General features: G+C 39.6%; 1 protein-coding gene across 6 annotated transcripts in view; it reads left to right on the top strand.

Moving 5' to 3' along the window:
• Positions 1-20,142, top strand: part of wasf1 (WASP family member 1) — a 65,717-nt gene that overhangs the window by 41,602 nt on the left and 3,973 nt on the right. For 4 of the 6 annotated variants that reach the window (XM_080882830.1, XM_080882828.1, XM_080882829.1 and 1 more), the window contains 6 exons: positions 2,687-2,840; positions 7,538-7,655; positions 12,416-12,499; positions 15,959-16,015; positions 16,727-16,890; positions 18,938-19,117. In XM_080882830.1, coding sequence (XP_080738956.1) covers positions 2,687-2,840; positions 7,538-7,655; positions 12,416-12,499; positions 15,959-16,015; positions 16,727-16,890; positions 18,938-19,117 — 757 coding nt within the window. The remainder of the gene's footprint in view (positions 1-2,686; positions 2,841-7,537; positions 7,656-12,415; positions 12,500-15,958; positions 16,016-16,726; positions 16,891-18,937; positions 19,118-20,142) is intronic. The other 2 variants (XM_080882832.1, XM_080882833.1) reach the window with 2 other exon arrangements.

Raw genomic sequence — 20,142 nt, 5'->3', positions numbered from 1 at the left:
CTTAAAGGATTAATCTCTCTTTCAGCATGGGTTCTTATTTTTCGAGCTCTGGAGATATGCGGAGGCTGATGACTGCAGCATCGCTACAAACAAGTTAATACTAGCAGGCAGGCAACAATATTATATACACGAAAAAGCCCCACAAGTTAGACATACTCATATTTCTTTTTTTGAAGTTAACCGTTACGTCTGTAAATCATAAACATCCATTACATACTGACTTCCTGCTCTGACTCATGCTACTGCAGTTGTGTTCAGTGTTGTGTTCATTAAATTGCTTTTTTCAGCTGATCATCAAGTCTAACGTTGCTACATTGTTCCTAGATTTCAGTAGCAAGTACATGCCCATGTTTGGTCTGTGATTTTTAGTCTGTTCTTAGGTGGTTGCTAGGCAAGTTGATGGCATCATGCTATACCATGCATAATTCAAGTTTTATGGATAGAAATGCGATGTTATTGTTGTTATTTATTCCCACTTTCATGCCAGGAAAAAATGAGGAAATACAAAATACAACCTCAGCTCTTCATTGTCACCACAAAATTGATGTAAGAACACCCAAACTTTGAATTCAGAGACTAATCTCATCAGCCAATGCCTGGCTAACACGATGTTCTACTGATACATAGGTATTTAAATCAGCGGAATCATCGTATTTGGTGTAGTACTTTATCATAAAGATGAGAAACTATTGTCAAAACTATGAACAAGGTTGTAATAAACCAAAATCATTATTTAAAAGTTTAATCAGGTTGCATAGACAAACACTAAATACATATAGAGTGCACTTTTAAATGCAAGCCAACAGGTCAGTGGGAATGTGTAAGGTACATGAGTTAATTTATATGGATAAACTTTAAAGCTACTTGTATTAGACATATAAGACAAAAATGACAGTTAAGTTGATCATGAGCTATGGGATCCCCCCACCCAGGTGCTCCAAATGCTATGTGCATATGCATGCAGGTACACAGCACATTTTAAAATGCATGTAGTTTTTCCATAAATCTTGTAGCAGGAAGCCACAGAAGACAGATCAACCCCCTCAGTGTCACCTTGTAGCCTTTTCTGTTTAACTTGGGACAAAATGCTGTGTGCAGTATGTTTTATTTTCCCTCCTGTGTGTGTGTATCCAGTATAAATGGCTGTTAAAGCTTTTCCCTTGTGCTGTCTTTGAAGCTTAATCCACCCTCTGGCTCTGCTCAGGTTACTGTGCTTCTCTGGGTCCCGGGCTTCTGTGGGATATTTTCTGTTTTCCTTATTAAAATCCTACTTGATGTGTTTATGTATCTTCTCTCTCCGTCTCTTTCTCTTTAATACGGCCCCCTCCTTCTCTTTCGCTGCACATTCCCATGTTAGTTTTAGGTCTTTTCTCTCTTCAAATTTCCTCTCTTTTCACCATTTGTTTGCCAGTATTTCTTACGAATGGTTCTTTCATGTCAGCTGCTGCTCTTTGTTTTACTGTTGGTACATCTTTTCTCCGTCTCTGTCTGTCCCCTGTTGCCATTATACCGGCTCTGGTGTGTCCAAGTCGTTTTATTATCTCCCTCTTGCATTCTATGGCCTCCTATCTCCCTTGCAGAGTGTTACTCACGAAAGCTCAGCTCCCTCATGGTGTTTGTTCATAATGATACTTCAGTGCCTCAGGTGGCTGGTATGTCACAACACTGACAGTCTGTGGAAGTCATTATCCAGCTGCATTGCTGCAATGTAGAGGACTGAATTGTGTTAGTAGACCCTTACTGGGCTTTATCTCATTTTGCTGAGGCAATGGTTAAATGACTGTAAGTGATTTCCTTGCAGTGTTTTTTAGATTGTACGTTCGTTCTGTCATGTTTGTTGGTCTGCCGTGCCATGACTTTTTTTTTTTTTCTTTTTCTTTTCCTGAGCTTCTTCTGGGCACCATTAAAGTACATCCATTTGTCACTTCCTCATGTATAATTCAGATCTAGTTGCAACGTTCTAGATCTCTTTCCAAGACTTTCTGTTTACCAGATTGAGGGTTAGCATTGGTGTGTGTGTGTGTGTGTGTGTGTGTGTGTGTGTGTGTGTGTGTGTGTCCGTCCCATCTTCCCTTTAGCGCTTTCTCCAGCCTGTTTTTCTGTGAGCTTCGTCTGTACAGAATTGATTTTCTTCTGTTTTTTTTTTTTTTTTTTTTTATTGCCCTCTGAAAATGTCAGTTATTCCCGGATGAAAGAAGGGCAATCATTTCTACGGTTTCTGAGAGACGACCTTAGCTTCGCCTAGCCTAGCTTATCTTGTTCATCATGTTGTTGTTTACTTTAAGGGACTTGAAGACGACCAGTTAGGACAGCAATGTAGCGTTAGCCTGAGGGAGGACGCTTAGTGGTTTATAATAGGTTTAGTCTGCTGTAATGTTGATTGTGACTGTTTGATTGATGATGTCAGATTGATGATGATAATGGGGAGACGGAACCAGATGCTAATTATTGTGTTCATCAATGACATGAGAGAGACAAAGAGCCTGTTGGTTGGGATGTGTGTGTGTGTGTGTTTTCTGAACATTGTTAGGCAGGTACAGTCAAACAGCAGTAAGCGTTGGTCTTAAAATGCTGTCTCTCCTTCTACCTTCATAGAGGTAGCAAACATACATGTGGCAGATGCTTCACAAAGAACCTGCTTTCTTCCCCTCTCTTCTCTTTTCTCCATCTGTCCCTCCTTTCCCAGTGTCTCTTCAGGACATCACCATGAGGAAGGCCTTCAGGAGTTCTACTGTTCAGGACCAGCAGCTGTTTGATCGCACATCTCTGCCTGTCCCACTGCAGGAGACGTACCACACCTGCGAGCAGCCCCCACCGCTCAACATCCTCACACCCTACAGGTCTGAATCCAGCCAGTTTCACTGACTCTGGGATCCTTTTTGCAAACCATTGTAACTGGTTCTATTGTATTGGGGTTTTTACTTCTCAACCATGAAAGACTGATGGGGTAATGGGATGTTGTCATCATCCCACCAAGTGGGCAAGCGGGTAGTGCATGGCTATTCAACTACGAAGTTAGTTTGGCCAGATTTTCAAACCGAGGAATTTATCTGGGCCAGGTATTTTTTTTTTTTTTTTTTTTTTTTTTTTTAAGCCAGTAAGCAGCAGATCATGATCAATTTCAAACCCACACAACTGTACTGGAAAAACAAGTAATTTTTTTTATTCCTTTTCCCCTGTAAATCTGGTGACCTCTCACAAATGCACACCAAAAGGTCCATTTAAAAAAAAAAGGGAGCTATAACTAAACTATTTTTGCACATTTGAAATAATAATAATAATAACAAAAAACATTTTGATAATTCCCTTTCAAATTAAAATAAATATTTCGCTGACCACTCACTTTTCCTGCCATGGATGGAGCCCCATCCGTCACAAGTATACAGACACGCTTCATATCCAGACCATTTTCCTCAAAAAGAGCTTAAATCTTCTCAAACATTATTTCGCCAGCTGTGTGTCCCTCTAACGGTAGTAAGCCGAGCAATTTCCCATCCAAAAAACGGACATATACGCACAACTGTGCATTATCAGTTTTCTTCAGGTCATTTAACAGCATTTCAAACTCGTCTGACGCCAGAACTTCAACTCTACGAATATTTGAACTGTCCTACAGGGGTACGTTTTTAATAGCAGATGTCACACTTACTTTAATTTTTTCATCACTTTTCACCGCATCCACCACGGCCAGCATGCAGTATTTCACTGTTTCAGAATCTGTGAAAGGCCTTTTCTTCTTCGCCAAGAAGCAAACACGAAGGAAAGATGCTGCAGCTCTCTCTTGGGCTGTACAGGACCCTCACCATGGTAGTACAACTCCGGTTGTAAGATTATTAAACTCGGTAAAATGAATAAGTATTTGTCAGTCCAGGCAGGGTTAAACCGACAGTTTTCATTGTCAATTTTGCGCTTTTGGAGTGAGAAAGACATGCTGTTGTCGCATCATATATTACGATGATTGTTTAATATGTTTACATCACGGTGCATTGTGGGTTAAATATTGCTAGGCTACTAGGAGTGTTGCATTCACAGTCTACACTACGCTGTGGGAATTTTAAATTTTTAAATTTTTTTAAAATTAATTAATGAATTAATTTTTTGCGTTTTCTCTGTGTTTCTGCCAGGACCACAGGCAGGGCCACTCGCAGGTTGCTTCTGGGCCGCATTTGGCCCGCGGGCCGCCATTTGAATAGGCTTGGGGTAGTGTGTGACACAACTTTGTGAACACGATAACTCAAGATTTTTAAATTAATACCATAGGTGCATTTCCTAAAAATCTCACACAAATATGAATATCAGTGATGTTGACCTCAAGTTTTCTGAAAATCTTATGAAAACATGTCACCTAAGATTTTCAAATTGATATCACAGGTGCATTTACTAGGAGTCTAAAGGGCGGGACTGGCAACCACCAGTATTTTTTATTTGTATTTTTTACAATTATAATACATGTTTAATTTAGCATTCTGGAAATGGTTTGCAAAAGAAGGGGTTGTTCCTACAATTGCATGTTTCCCGTTAATAGAAGTTTACCCTGTGTTTTCTGTCTCTGGAGAGCGGAAAACATTATTGCGCTCGTATTTTATTGATGGGCACCAGAAGAGGCTGATTGCACCCCACTGTGTCAGCAAAATGTACCCAAATGGTCCTCAATTACAGCTTTCATTCGGCCCATTCACGGTTGTGCCTACCATTATAAAAGCTTTCATTAAACAAGACACTGATGCTCACAGTAAGCCATCACACAGAGCGATTAGAAAATGCACCCCGACTAAGATATCTGTAATCTCAAGTGGGTGGCAGTTTTACTTAAATTTAGAATGGATAAACAGTTTTTTGGGTTGGCTTTAAAGTGTAACTCAAGAGGACACTGTTTTGTTTTGTTTTTTTTATTATTACTGGCAGGCTTGTCAGTCCTTGACACCAGGCATCTCTCCTGGCTCTTGTGGACAAGTAGGGGGCGAAGAGAGCAAGAAGAGCGAGGCATTTAAAGATGAATAATCCATAAAAAGTTCTGCTGGGCAGCACTTTCTCTCTTCTATTTTATGACCTTCTCACTTTGTTCCTTTTTTTTTTTTCATCCTCACTCTTCACTCACCTTTTCCCCTCCTTTTCTATCTAATGCTTTCCCCCTGACAGGGCCACTTGCAAAAAAGGTTAAAAGCCAAACATAATCTCTTTGTTGGTGGATGTGCTTATAGAGATGCGTGCACTGTAAGAGAGAGGTAGGCTGAGGTGTGCAAACCTCGTCACTGCTGTGCTTTTAACCCATGGGCCTTGACGTGGCCTAGACCGGGGGAGAGCCGGGTACAGGTTTCTGCTTCGCTTAAGTGCTTTGCTGTCACGCTAGCAGAAAACGAATTCTCATTTATTCTCATTTATTATTTTCAGAGGTTAACAGCTAATGTTTGAAAAAATAATTTCAACTTTCCAGTAAGTGATAGGGTAGCTTTGGGCACATAGTCCAATAGTGTGTTCGATGTAACTGCCGTTATATAGAGAACAGTTTCTCTACTGGATGTTCCTTTGAGATAAAGACTGGCATCTACAGTCATTGGAGTCATCTGGAGCTGCTTTTATTTATTTATTTATCTTTTGTTCATCAGCACTGGCTTAATGATTAGGATTGTCATGGGTGGTGATTTCATTCTTCTGTTTAATTAATTAGAATCTGGCCATATTTTGGGATCTTTTGAATTTTCTTTGCTGTTAGATTTCTCCCTCCTCCTCTTGTCCTTCCTCCCCCACCCCCTTTTTTTCCTGTATTTATACTCTCTCTACTAGAGGCTCCCTAGGATACTTCCTTATGCCGTTACTTCTCAGATCCACCCTGAAAAGAGCTTCTCTTTCTCATACACAACATAAACATGCACCTCAACTACACACAAAAATAGCAGGCATAATAATTTACTTTAACTCTCAAAGAGGACCTGCAGTGCACACCGCAGAAGCTTTTCTTCCCTTTATTGTGTTGCATATCATTAAACTTTCCACTCTTGCCTTCTGAAGCCTCGCTTTTTCATGAACATGACATTGCCAAATAATTGACTCCCTAGGCGTGGGCAACAGCGGGTGAATGCAAGTGCTCACAGGTTCACCTTAGGACTTCATCCAAACTGTGCTCGAGGCCAGAGTCACATTTGCTGTCTTACGGGCAGTGACTTGTAAACTGAGCCAGATGAGCTGCTACGCAATTCTAATTCACCCTCACGTCACCTTTCGGCTTGGCTCTATATGTGGATACCTTACTCTATTAGTGTGATGATACAGGTTTGTGTTAGACACACATTTTCAAAAAATATAGCTATGCACATGAACAGGTGATAGGTGATAATACGTAAATACAGCTTTGCCTTTGCTAGCGAGGAGAGAATGAAGAACAACATGATAAATGAAACCATAGTAATAGTAGTAGTAGTATTTAGTCATTGAGTCATTGGTGACTACATGCCAGAAAGATTCCATGTTTACTAGCAATCTACAAAAAAGGGCAGATGACAATAATCATTTATTTTAAAAACATTCTGGACGGATGAGTTAAACACCAGTGAAAGATTTTTTGAATTTATTTGGACAAAGACATCAGCAGAGCAAATTAGTCGTACCCCATACTGATATCAAATGGCATTTCCAGGCGGCATGTTGGGGGCACCTGTGTATGATTACTTCCTTGTCAAGAGGAAATGATATTATGTGATAACTATCTGCATCTGTCAGATGTCCCTTTATGTTTCCCTCCTTATACTCGCAGCACTGATCTCGTCCAGTCACCACGAGCCACCGTGCCCTTCTGTAATGCTACTGAGGAATTCAGAAAGAGAATGAGAGTTGAATTGGGAATGAATGATAACACACACCATTAGTTATTATTCATGACAAGTGCTTGTTTTCACAGGGAACAGAGACAAAGACGAGCAGGGGCACAAGCAAATAAACATTACCCTCCTTTTTCATCCTCTGCTCTTGAGTTTCAGTGATGTTCAACTTCTGCAGCTCCCGCATTTTTGGAAACTCTTCATTAAAAAAAAAAAGCAAATAAATCAGAATAATGACTTTTTGTTGCAGTTTGTCTTGTGCCTCCTCTCACTCTTGCCAGCCTACACTGTGAAGCACTGAAACAATTATTCAGGAGATATAAAAATAAAACCTGCAAGTATTTTGATATTTGGGTCACAGTTTTCAGGAATGGATGGCAAAATATTTTTTGGTTTTTAGCTCCTTAAACATTAGAATATTCTGCTTTAATTGGTCTTGTGTTGTCTTAGTAAAATTACGGGGAGGAAAACATTAAAAGCTGTCACTGTGTTTAATAGATCAAATGTTTAATCCAGTTATTAGCGAGCAGATTCGCTGAAAATGAAAATAAGTTTTAGGAGCAGTAAATGCTTAAAGAAAAGAAAGTGATGTTTCTTTTTTTTTTTTTTTAAATGAAAGGTTACATACCCCAACAGGGATTCAGAGGAAAATAAATGAGCTTTAATTTGAAATTTGCTAATCACGAATCTCAGATTCCTTGGTTTCTTTTGCTCGTCTACAGAGACGATGGAAAGGAGGGTCTAAAGTTCTACACCAATCCATCCTATTTCTTTGACCTGTGGAGAGAAAAGATGCTTCAGGACACAGAGGACAAGAGGAAGGAGAGGCGGAAACAGAAGGTAAGTCTAGAAGAATTAAAAAGCACAGGTTCGGCTGCGTTTTTGCTTTTTCACACAGCAGCTTACGAGTGCACTGCCGTAGACGGAGGCGTTTATGACAGGCAGCAGCACACGGAGGTTAGCGAGTAGAAGAGCGAAGAGGCTTCACAGATACAGATTGATCTGTCCTGCTTGAAAAAACTGGCAGGGTGATTCACTAATAGATTCAGAGGTCTGGCTTTATACCACACATCCAAATGAGTTAATTAGTCACCACTCATAGATTATAAACTCTTCCCTCTGTCAACCCTCTTAGTTATTGCTTGTGTGATCATTACATCTAATTAATGGGAGCATCTGGTCTTCAGTTGCCCCTGCGCTGTGCGTCACGTCTCTTCTTCTCGACAAATAAACAGTCACTCGTAGCCTCATGAGGAATATCTATAAGCATTTGCATTCTGAGGTTGTTTTTATTTTTCAATGTATTTACACAGACAAATTAAATTATGTGGCTTTGGCTCTTCCTCACCAAGTGCTGAGTTATGACCCCCCCCAACTCAAACCGAGGGGTTTCCCACCCTCAGCATCAGGAGCTCTAATCAGCACCAGCTTGCATTTTCCTGCATGGGAAGCGGTGCATGCTCCCCATTTTGCCCCCTCGCAGTCAATCAAAGCTCATTACAATCATGTCACTGAGGAGTAAAGAGATTTTCTGTTGAGGGTTTATGTGAACACTGAGGATATAATTTGCTGGTTATGAGGTTTTTAATGATTGTGGGAATGACGCACAGAGGACAAGTTTTGCTGAGAATTAGTTGGAGGATTGAGAGAATAAGAGTAACTGTAGTGATATTTGTGGTTGTTTACTAGTCTGTGTGCACTTTTTTTTTTTTTTTTTTTTTTTTAAGCAGTAAATGAAACAGAAAGCTACAACATGCAACATTAGGTAAAGCTTATTTGCTCCAGAGGGTTAGGCTGATATGACCGCTTGCAGCCAGAGCTCATTCCAATGATTTCCTTCTAATTAAAGCTCCGGGTGGGCTCAGCTTGTAAAGCCATGTTCATTTCCCTCTCACCACAATGGCACTTAGACAGACCCCATGGAAAGGCCTTAAAGATATTCACAGGGAGAACCGGATATATGGAGGAATAGAGCTATTACACAAACATATATGGTGGTTTGTGTAATCATCATGGTGGATACATGGTCACATGGAGAAACAGGACAAAGATGGCTCAAAGAAGGTGCACGTGCATACATGCGCGCTGGAAGCATGCAGAATCACTCATTGAAAAGATTAAGGATAGAAAAAGCACTCGCATATACACACATAAATTCCGGGTTTAGATCTTTGATAACTTTACACTTCATCAATTTGCTGATTGAGTGGTTCTGCCACATCATCTTAATGGCCCTCTCAGTCATGGGGTTCAGTGTGTGTGTGTGTGCGTGCTTATGCATTTGTAGCTGTAATTATGTTTACCATTGATACTTCATCTTATAATTTCAGAAGAAAATTCAGAAGTTTGCAGACGCTTTGCTCCTCCAAATTGAATTATTTTTTTCTGACAACATTAACATTAGCTGGGAAGCTTCAAGTTCATTTTTTATCACGGAGCAGGTTTTGTTCAAGATAATAGATCAACATGTACAAAGTGACCATAATTTGGGGCTGTGTGGATAATAAGAGGGTCTGTGGAGCTACAGACTGTGTAAATTGTTTTGCTTTCTATCATAAGCATCAGTTATTAGATAGAAACTTTATTAAGTGCTTCCTTTTTTTTTTTTTTTTTTCTTCCTTACTAGCTGCAAGCAACTGAAATATACAACAATTAAATAGCTTTTATCTATAGCTACCTAATCCTAAATCAAAAGGCACTAAACCTTAATAGGTCTCTCATTGGCCTTATAAAATATTTGTAAGTATTGTAAATATTTATTTTAACTTAATAGTTAAAATAATTTTCTTTACATCATTTAACACTGCAACTTAAGCCTAAAACTATTTTACACGCCAGAAGAATCCATCTAAATAACACATTTATTTAATGGATGCACAGTTTTAATTAAAGTCAGATATATTCTTAATGATGATGCCGAGATACTAAGACATTACGCTTATGCTTCTGGGCTCTGGCTGCAGCAGCTGTGTTGTTTATCTTGAATTATATTTTTAAATTCGTCTTATTTATTTAGTTTAGTTTTTTGTTTGATGGCTTTTCTTGTCACAAATGTACTGCTCTAGACCTTAATGGTGATCTGGTGTGAACGCCATAGTTTTTAGTAAATGAAACTGGAGTAGCAGATGAAGTTGTACCGTGAAGAACAAAACTCTTAAACCTTAAACTTTTTTCTTTCTTTCTTTTTTTTTTTAAACTGAACCTGCAAAAGTTCTAATTACATTTTTCATTTGACATTAATTTTAAATAACATATTATAATAACATAAAAACAGTATATCTAGGCTGCAGTCACACTAGTGAAGGTGGTGGTTGGAGACTAGGACAGCCAAAATTACTGCCACCAACCTTTGTCACTGTGTGGATGCACAATCTTGAGTCAGATTGAGACTGATTGCAGTGAAGGCAGGTTGCTTCACACTAGCAACCTGCCTTCACTGCAATTAGTCTCAAATTTGAAAAGAATTAAATGCAGTCCCCAGGCAGGTTGCTTATTTTTGCTCTGAGAATTAATCCACACAAAAAGTCAATAAATAATCATTTAGAAATATAGTTTTCGTTGCCATCACACATATTTAAACATAGAAGCTTTCTGATGCATATACTGTATAGTGGGTATTTTGAATTATTGTACTTTTCAAACAGAGACTCAGCTTAGCTGATTCGGTCACGTCTGCATTCTTTCTTAAACTACAAAAAATGAAAAAAATTACATATATTATTTCAGCTCACGATGTTGAAGGCTGGGAGTGAATAACTCCTTGAACAAAGTAACAACAAGGACATCCATCATAGATCAGTGGCCAGAATAATGAAACCGATATCAATGTTAAACACGCGCCTTAAGCAATACCTCTTTTTCTTTTCTTTTTTTCAAATTACATTTCTGATATTTATTAAAGTAAATGGTCAGTTTCTTGAGCAACCTTGATGTCTCCTGTTTTTAAAATGTCAGTGCTAGAATGAACTCAATTTGTAAGGGTTGTTATTAAGAATAATCAAAGAAGGAATCAAGACAAAGTTAAATAAGTCTTAAGTTTACTTGAAAGGTCACATTCACGGCCGTGGAAAATGTGGTAAGCATATGAAAGCTGAAGGAATGATTAAAGTAAGAATGAGGAAAACTGCCTGAAAGCTAAAAACTGAGGGTTTGGATAGTTTTTTTTCCCACTTTATAAATGATGATTTCATTAATTAACTACATTTTGTATTAAATCTGTTATCTTTAACTAATATTATAAATTAGTTTCATGATCTCAAACATGTAAGTGTTTCCCAGCACTGTATTTAATCTTCTTCATCCCCAAACTATTTTCTTACATGGTCACATCACTAATCATTAGACTGAAGCCACATTTAACAAATTGTGGTATTCACAGGCCCAGCCAGCTAGAAGCCAGTGATAAATGACAAGCAGCATATGGCAGAGAGAGGGGGGGAAGAAACCTGCAGTTTCCTAATCTCATTAGCCTCTGTGTTAGCCTCAGTGGATTAGCAGTAGGCTATGTGCTGAGCTAGTCAGAGGAAACGGAGGGTGAAAGTCTCAGCGAATGAGAAGAACATGAACAGAGAGAAAGACGTAAAATCGTGTGTTTCTCTTTGAGATCAGTGTTTGGGTCCACTAGGCATTGAGATCTCCAACATCTGAATCCCCTTTATGAAGAATCCCCTTTGCTCTTCCTCTGCTATTCCTGTCTCATTAAAGCACTCGTGGCTGGAGCAGATATCTATTGATGTTTTCCCCCCAATTTTAAATACTTCCCTATAAGCAGGAATACATTTTTTTCACATGGCTCCCAGTTCACCAGTGGGTGTTGGTTGTTTAATAGTGGGCAGTTCTAGCATTTGTTCCTGAGTGGGACTGGAATGGCTTTTTCTTTTCTTTTTTTTAAACACATGATATAGAAAAGTCACTTTCATGTCTCCACTGACAATGTCGTCCTTTACTTTTTTGCTCACCAACTGATAATGCAGCTGCAGATCTGTGACTGTTTTCAGGTTCTCATGAAGCTTAAGTCATCCCGAGTAAATGTAATGACTCTGAAACGACATTGCAGTCACTGTTGCATATATGCTAGAGAGCCTTAACTATCAAGATGTTTTGCTTTAGGAGACTGGTATGAGAAACTGTTTATTTCTAATCGAATTTCTGTGATACTACGGCACATGTAGAGGAGACATCTGCACCTACAACGCAAGGCATAATTCTGCCACCTGCCTCATAACAGTACACCTCCTTCTGTTGCTCTTATGGCTTGTTGCAGGCTAGTGGAGCTGTGTTAGTTTAATAGCTTGTTACTGCAATAGCAACGATGGCTAATAAGCAAAAAAGAGACAAGCAGACAGTGCAGTATTCTTATCCCAATTTACTAGCTATATTTATATGAACTCAGCTTGTCTACAGTCAATTTACAGCTTTTTGATTCCATTTTAGCTTAAATTTTGAGCTAAGTGCTAATACTATGTAAAGCATAAAGCAAGTAATGTTTTAACAGTAAAGTTCAGTCAAGATCCTGCTTCAGGATCTAGCTTCCACTGTCCTTGTTCTTCTCTACCATTGCTTTTACATTATTTTCTGAATCTTTATCTAACTCTGTGCAGCTGGAAATGCCTTATCTTGTGTGTCCCAAGAGCCTTATAAGAGTCCTCTCTGAAACCCCTCCTCCCTCCCTTACTCCCCCAGAGGTAAGAGCTTCTCCCTTGTCCTCTCTCCACCTCCACCAGAGCATCTGCTCTGCTTTGCAGTGGCCTGCAGCCCTCTCTATCCTCCCACTTCTCCACTCCCCCCTCTGGTTTGCTTTGGGCAAGTGAGCTGCCCACCTCAAGCCCATCACTAACAACCCTCTAACACTTACCTGCATCCCAGTTCTGTTTAAGAAAAAAAAAAAAGGGGGGGGGGGCAAGAGCCCTTGATGTGCCTTTTACCAACAATCTACAAAAAAGGGCAGATGACAAAACTCAAGTTTTAAACATAGCCTGTGGTTACATGAGCTTTAAATACATACGGCTGTGGCTTTAACACACACAAAGTATGCTGCTCAGTAAAACATCTTTTGTGTGTTTCTAGATAATATACTCTAATAATAATATACTCTAATATACTCTAATCTTCTAATAATACTTTATGTTTACGTCTTTAGTGCAGTCTAACGATGAGCAATGAACAATGACATAAAAAAAAAATGTGTACTGTTTGAGTTTAAATATGAATAATTTCAAGCCATACCTGTAGGCGTGTCAGTGCACACCTTTTGAAAATAAGGAATTTGGGATACAGCGCTGAGAACTCACTATACTAACTGCAAAACAACTCAGAGCAGTAACTTACCTGTGTGGTAGTTGGTAGTGCTTTTGACTTACCTCCACATGTCTTTTGATTTGTGGTTTGGTCAAACTAACACTAAAGGACATATGAAAGCGGGACGTCTTCTGCTTGGATTGTTACAAAAGCACACTGAGAAAAGCACACGTCAGAGTGCATTGTACAGGAAGACATTTGCTTTTGCTGCAGTAAAGGCATCAGTAACTTTTCATATTTCGTGCTATTTTTGAGCCTTCTTCACCTTGCTAGGACTTTATTTCAGTATTGACATGAGGCTTCATTAAGGATTTGCATCCAAATGGTTTATTTTACAAAGATCAGCAGCAGCAGCTATGTGTGCATATTGTGAGAGGTTAGCGTTATTGTCAGCAGTGGTTGAATGCCTCTGTGGGCATTCCTGTGATGGGGGTTGGGGAGGGGGGGGTTACATAGCCACGATTCTGCTGAGTCTGTCAGTTGAAACTATACGCACAAATGATCGCACAAATGATGCCTGTAGTGTGTATAACGGTCTGGACACAGGTGTGCACACAGGAATACAGTCTGTATATAAAATAAATCTATAACCACTGTGTTGCATATACACACTGTGCTTACACAGCGGCACTTCCTCTGCCAGTACCAGTCCATTCAGATGAAAGATGACGACCTAGCAGAGGCACACAGCCCATTGAAAATTAGCTACATATATAACAGCTGTGACTCACACATGCACGCTTACAAACACACGCTCACAGAAAAAAATGTCTCATTTTCTCTCTTGTACGAACACTATCTAATCTATTTTCCCCTCCATTAAAACAAAAACTTATTTTCACATTGATTGCTGCACTACAGCATTAAAGCCATCACTCAGACACTCTGTTTGATGGACGGTTTGTGTCACACTATACGTTTGACTGCCACCTGTCCTTCCTGCCAACCCTTCTTCTTATGTCATTAAAGCAAAAAATTCACTCATTATAGTCTATAGACCCATAGATGGAATTTTATAGTACATTAGCTTATTTTTATTTCAAGTGTTATTTAATGTTATATTGCCACGAGGCTAAAACTGAAAACCTTTCAGGAAGCCGAGTTTAGGAAAAGTAAAACTCATAACTGATTCGATGATTGCAGCTGGATTTTAGAGGCCCAGCGCAGCTTAGACACGGTAAAAGGTCTTGACAATCTAATAAATAATAACGTTTTAGTTAAGATATATTAATGTGTTTAAGCAGAGGAGGAGGCGGTTGTGTGTCTGACTGTGTGTGTTTAAGCGGAGATGCTTTTCTTCAGTCGATGCCTCATCAGGGATAATAGGCCACGATGATTCAGAACCGAATCGATGTGCGTTACAGTTGGAATTTATTCTCTCAGCGAACAAAATCAGCATCATTTAACCAAACCAGAGAAGATGCTGTCCACAACCTGTCACCTCAGCCAACATGCTTCATCTGAGCGCGCGCGCGCGCGCGCGCGCGCACACACACACACACACACACACACACACACACACACACACTCACTCACTCTTGTTTGGTACGTCTACAGCTAGATATAATATTGGTATTGTTTGATACCCTAACTGAATATCGGCTTGTGTTGTAAATAGTTTTATTTGAAACGGATTGTGTTTTTATAATCAGCACAAATACGTCTTGTTAAATTACTAACACACAAGCATGTCTGTGCTTTCTTTTTTTGTCTTAATGTCAAAAAAAGGCACAAAAAATGCATCATAAAAGCATCCCACTAACAGGTATTGTCTGTGTAGCCTTAGAAAAAAACCAGTGTTCCTGTGCTGCAGTCCTCCCCCCTCTTCTTGTAAAACTCTTTAAATCACAGCCACATGATGCACTTGTACTGGCTGACATGATCCCTCGTTATCATGAACACAATTGCTCCCACATACTGTAAATATTCTCCAAAGTGCCAGCTGTGTATAGACCAGCAGCTGAAAAGAGTCCCTGAACCAATATGCTGTTCACTCTTAATTGCAAACTGAAGTTAATGGTGTATTGGTTAATATCTACGCTATACGCAGCTGTCGACTGTAAATATATTTGTGAAAATTTACATGCATGTCCTTAATAAAGCAAATAAGCTGAGCACCACAAGAAGATAGAAAGTAGAAACATAATATTTAAAGCCAAACTCACTTGTTTTATCCAGTTTTTGCAGAATAAATACGTTTTATTTTATTAGTTCGTAAGTTTGCTTTTATTACAGTTGTCTATGTTTAGCGTTGAGAATAATTTTTCACATTGATTTATATTGTTAGCTGGTTTAAGTTGACTAAAGATTGTAAAGTGTTTTCATGCATATCTTTATATTTAGATTGACTGTGAAAAGTCCCCTTTATGTTTTTATTGCCCTTCTTTAATATAATCTGCTCTCTCATTGTTTTGGGTTGGCTAGCACGAGTGTGTGCATTTTCTGTTTTGCATGTCATTCTCCAGTGTGGGTTGTTGCTGTGCATCGCATGTAGAAACACACCTTTGTAGATTTGCTCCCCCCATTCCAGTGAGATCTCTCCTTTTCTGCCTTAGTCTGTCTGTTTGGGATGAAGCGGCGCTCTGTTATATTCACCGTGGGTGTGTGTGGGTCTTTGCGTGCCATTGTGACGTCCCCCACGCTGTGCACGTTGTCATTTTTCTGTTTAACAGCACTTTTTTCCCCCCTCTTTCCCTTTTGTCCTACTTCTCACCGCCCACTCTGTTTTTGTCCCCGTTGACTGTGTGCAGCAGCGCTGTGCTCAATCCTGTGCCGTGTTGATTATTTTGAACCCCGTCCCCTCACCCCTGGTGCTTCTCTTGTGGTTTTTGTTTTTGTTCTTGTAGTTGCAGGACCCCCGCATGTATGATCAGGTCTATAGGTACTTAGACCTTCCAGGGCAGGTATGTGAAAAAACAGCGATTATTTGATTTAAAAACAAAAAAAAGAACAAACTTCTACCTCAGCAGCTTGCTGCTGTTTTTTTTTCCCTCTGTTGCAAATCAGTCATGCTGAAATCTGGGAGTCAGGGATTGCTGTTTGACGATGGGCACGAGATTATCACAAAATATTACCCATCTTTCTTTATAGACTTTTAAGCTTTGGGAAAAAAAAATATTTACCCACAATTTGATTCAGTCAGTCAATGAGCACTCCCTGCTCCCAAGCTTGTGTGATGCAGTATTTTCTGTGAAGCGCTACCCCTTTAAAAAAATGTGCTTTTAAGTTTAAGATGATTAGAAAGCACAGATATTGTTAAGACTGTTGTGGTAGGTTGATGTTTATTTGGCACCTTAAAGTAAATTACAAAGAGGGACAGTTTGGATCAGTTAAGTTTTGGATTTGGTTGTTTGAGTGTGTGAACGCTTCTTTCTACTTCTGCATTGATAAATCTTGACTGTAATTTTCAAGCTCTGTCGTTCAAATGTTTAACAATCCATCAGTTTTGGAAAATATATTTAATGGCTAATATTATTTTTTGTCTCCTGCTCTTCTCCTTCCACTCTCATCCTCATTGTCATCCCCAAAACACCTCATGTGGATTCATCCACCACTTCCCATTATTCCTTTTAACTATTCCATCCCCGTCACCATCTTCGCCTCCTCTTCTAAAGCTGAAGGCGATCGACCGTCCACACGAGCCGGAGAAGATACCGCGAGCACCTCACGATCGTAAGAAGGAGTGGCAGAAACTGGCACTGGGGGCAGAGCTCGCTCAGGACTTACCTGAAGACAAACACAGAGAGGCCAACGGATCGGCGGGTTATCACGACAACAGGTGAGTGAAGGTGGACGGCACTAGTTAGTCAGGTGTCACCTGGTGGAAATGACGTGCACATTACATCACGAGAGCTGAAAATCTGAAAAACTTGATAAAAACGGATTCATCTGCAGGATTAAATCAATCCTATGGACAAAAATAAATAGTGTCCTGTCCACAGAGAATCTGTTCACACAATTTACACTTCTGTGGCACTGGGGAAATGCAGCCACAAAAGGGATGATTAAGGTCCTTCAAAGTTGTGATTGCTTTTATTGTGCCTCAGAGCTGCAGTGCCACTCGTGTTCAGTAATTTCCCTGCCAGTCAATGTGATTAATAAGAAAACATTTTATGCAAATTGGTAGTTTTGTTGGATTTGTCAGTAGCGTGGATAGCTGACACAAAATCTTTTCTGCGAGCACTGATGAGAATAGATTTCAAGCAAATGGACCGTAGATGTGGTTGTCGGCATTTGATTTACAATGTTGTGGATAACAGTGTCTTTTGATGGGCACTCACCTAGACTGCAACGGCATTGTCAACAGAATAATTGTAGCAGAAATTCATTCTTGTGAATAAAAAATATTCTAAACTGCTGAGAAATGGAAACAGGAAGTGTATACTTTTGTGGCCTGTGAGAATACGTTTGTTTTATGAAAAGTGCCTCTTTACTTATTATTACTTACTTGTTTTTATGTGTATATGTATATTGTGTGACCAGATCTCTGTAATGGCCAGAAGAAACCATAAACATGACCTTAAAGAACATAATGAGCGCAGGTCTTGTGCCACACGTCGTTTTTTAAAAGTATTTTGCTTAAAAGAAGCCAGTCATCCTCATACATTTAAAAAAAAAAAAAAAAAGGTCTTGCGCAATAGTTCTTCAGGCTTAGTGTCCTTAAAACGAGGAAACTAAACAAGTGGAGGAGAAATGAAGACGTGGTAGGCCTACAAAACTATTCCCAGCAGATGAAGAGTTAAAAATTGTTCTAAGAAAGAAATCCTGCAAAGACTGGACTCAGGACCTGAGAGATGGATCTAAACCCTCAGCTGGTCAAGAAGCCACTCACTGCTGAGGTATGCCAACTGAACAACAAGTTTCATGTGGTGACGATTCCACATTTTTCGATGATTTTCGAATCATCATCGGTGTGGAGATCAGGAGAGAGGCACAGCAGACATCTGTAAAACACAGTGGAGGCTCTGTCATGATTTAGGGCTGCGTTTCAGCCAGTGTTGTTGGAGATCTTGTCAAAATTGATGGAATTATGAACACAGAAATGTACCATCAGATTTTGATCCCCCATACAAGACCATCTAGATGGTCTCTGAGTGAAAACATTAATTTGTCATTTTTCTGCATGAAAATGATTCCAAACACGCTGCCAGTACAGTAAAAGCATACTGGTCCGTGACCTCAGCATTATTAAGGCAATGTGGGATCTTCTTGACAAAGAACAGAACAAAAGGCAGCTAACATCTGAAGAAGAGCTCTGAATGTCCTTCAAGAAGCCTGGAGAACTATTCCTGAAGACGACTTAAAGAAATGACAAGAAAGGTTCAGGCTGTAGTGGAGAATAAAGGTGCTCATACTAAATATTGGCTTTCAATATTTGTGTTGCTGGCTACGATTACTGGACTCTGTGAATTCCATGACCCAATTACTACATAATTTCTGATCATCAAAAAGTCTTAGTGCTGTGTTTAATCAAACACAAACTCCACAGTAAATATAATTAGTATATTAGTATTAGTATATCTTCTGTTTTTTGTGTGTGAGTTTGCTTTGTGTTTGTTTTTCTTGTTTGTTTTTGTTTAATCCTTTACAAATATTCTACACACACAAGGTAAAATGATTGGGAACATACCTCAGTTCTATATACAGCACCTCCACCTACCCAGAATATGTAAGGTTTTGTTTAAGTGACATGATTTAAGTTCTGACAGATGAGCTTTATGCGGGTAAGAATAGTAAGTGCAAAGAACACAAAACTGCACACACACACAAAGACTCACAGCTGAACCAAACACAGTGTGAATGAATGACTGGGTTTCTCTGCTCAGGACTCATTTGTACATGGAGCATTTGGACGGGCCCTTCTCACTGGCGGCGCTGCCCTACACTCAGATGAACGAACTGCTTAACCGTACAGGGGACAGAATGTATTCCCGACCTCACGACCCTCCACCGCCGCCACCTCCTATGCACCCACTGGGAGAGATAAAGCCACCTTCTGTGATCAGGTGAGTCATCAGCCTCAGTTTTCACTTTGTTGTTCTACCTACACCTAAAACATAAATGTGTGTTTCAAGCAGTTTAAAAAAGTGCTAAGGAATTATCTGTAACTACTGCGATTCCCTCCCCATCTCTTAGCCTTGTTTATCTCATTTTCTCATACACATCTGTCAGTATCATAGACCGACCTTCAATTACTGGTTCTGAAGAGGTTGATGAATGTGTGGTTTGAGAGTGTGTGGAACAAAGATGAAGTAAAATAAGAAAAAGGCTTGTTGAAGGGCAGGATCAGCTGTTTGTTAAGGCCACTGAACATATTACAGGTTGTTTTTCTGCTGCACATATTGGCCGCTTATGTAGCTGTTTTTGAAAGGATGAAGAGATCAGAGGGAATGATTAAGGTAACACTGGAGAAATCTTGCATTGATTTTTTTTTTTTTGCACTTGCCCTTGCATCTGCCTTCTCCTCTTGCTCTTTTATTTACTTTATTCTGACCTTTAATTCGTGCTGATTTTCCTTTTTTTTTGCCATTTTAAAAGTTCCCGTCACCATGTTCCATTGTATCTCATTTTCTCGCTTCACCTCCTCTGAAAACTTTCCTTTACTACAGCACATTAAGTAGCACTGCTGTCCTGAGAGGAAACACTCCACACTTTATTTTTTCCTCCGTCTTCTCTTCCTCCTGCTGTGCCTTTTTTTTCCCCTTCTCCTTCACCACAGGAGGAGGATTGATTGTGGACACATTCCTCTGTGTCGCAGTGTTAGCGGTGTACCAACCCCCGCAGGTTTGGCATCAGTGAACGGCCACTGTTATTCACACTCTTGTCTTTAATGTGCAAGTTACAATAAGCCGGTTGCTCGGTGATCTTTAACCTCTAATTTATTGAACTGACAGTGAAGTGGAAATACTTTGGCCTCGTCACTCTATCCATGCTCCTGTGACAACTCTGCAGTTTCACAAAGCAGCTGTATTTATGGTTACTTCCACACTCCCAGCAGCTGCTTCTGACGCATTGCTGCACATTTTTAATT

Source organism: Rhamphochromis sp. 'chilingali' (genome assembly GCF_963969265.1).
Source record: "Rhamphochromis sp. 'chilingali' genome assembly, chromosome: 5".
Classification (NCBI taxonomy): domain Eukaryota; kingdom Metazoa; phylum Chordata; class Actinopteri; order Cichliformes; family Cichlidae; genus Rhamphochromis; species Rhamphochromis sp. 'chilingali'.
This window is presented reverse-complemented; position numbering and strand designations above follow the sequence as displayed.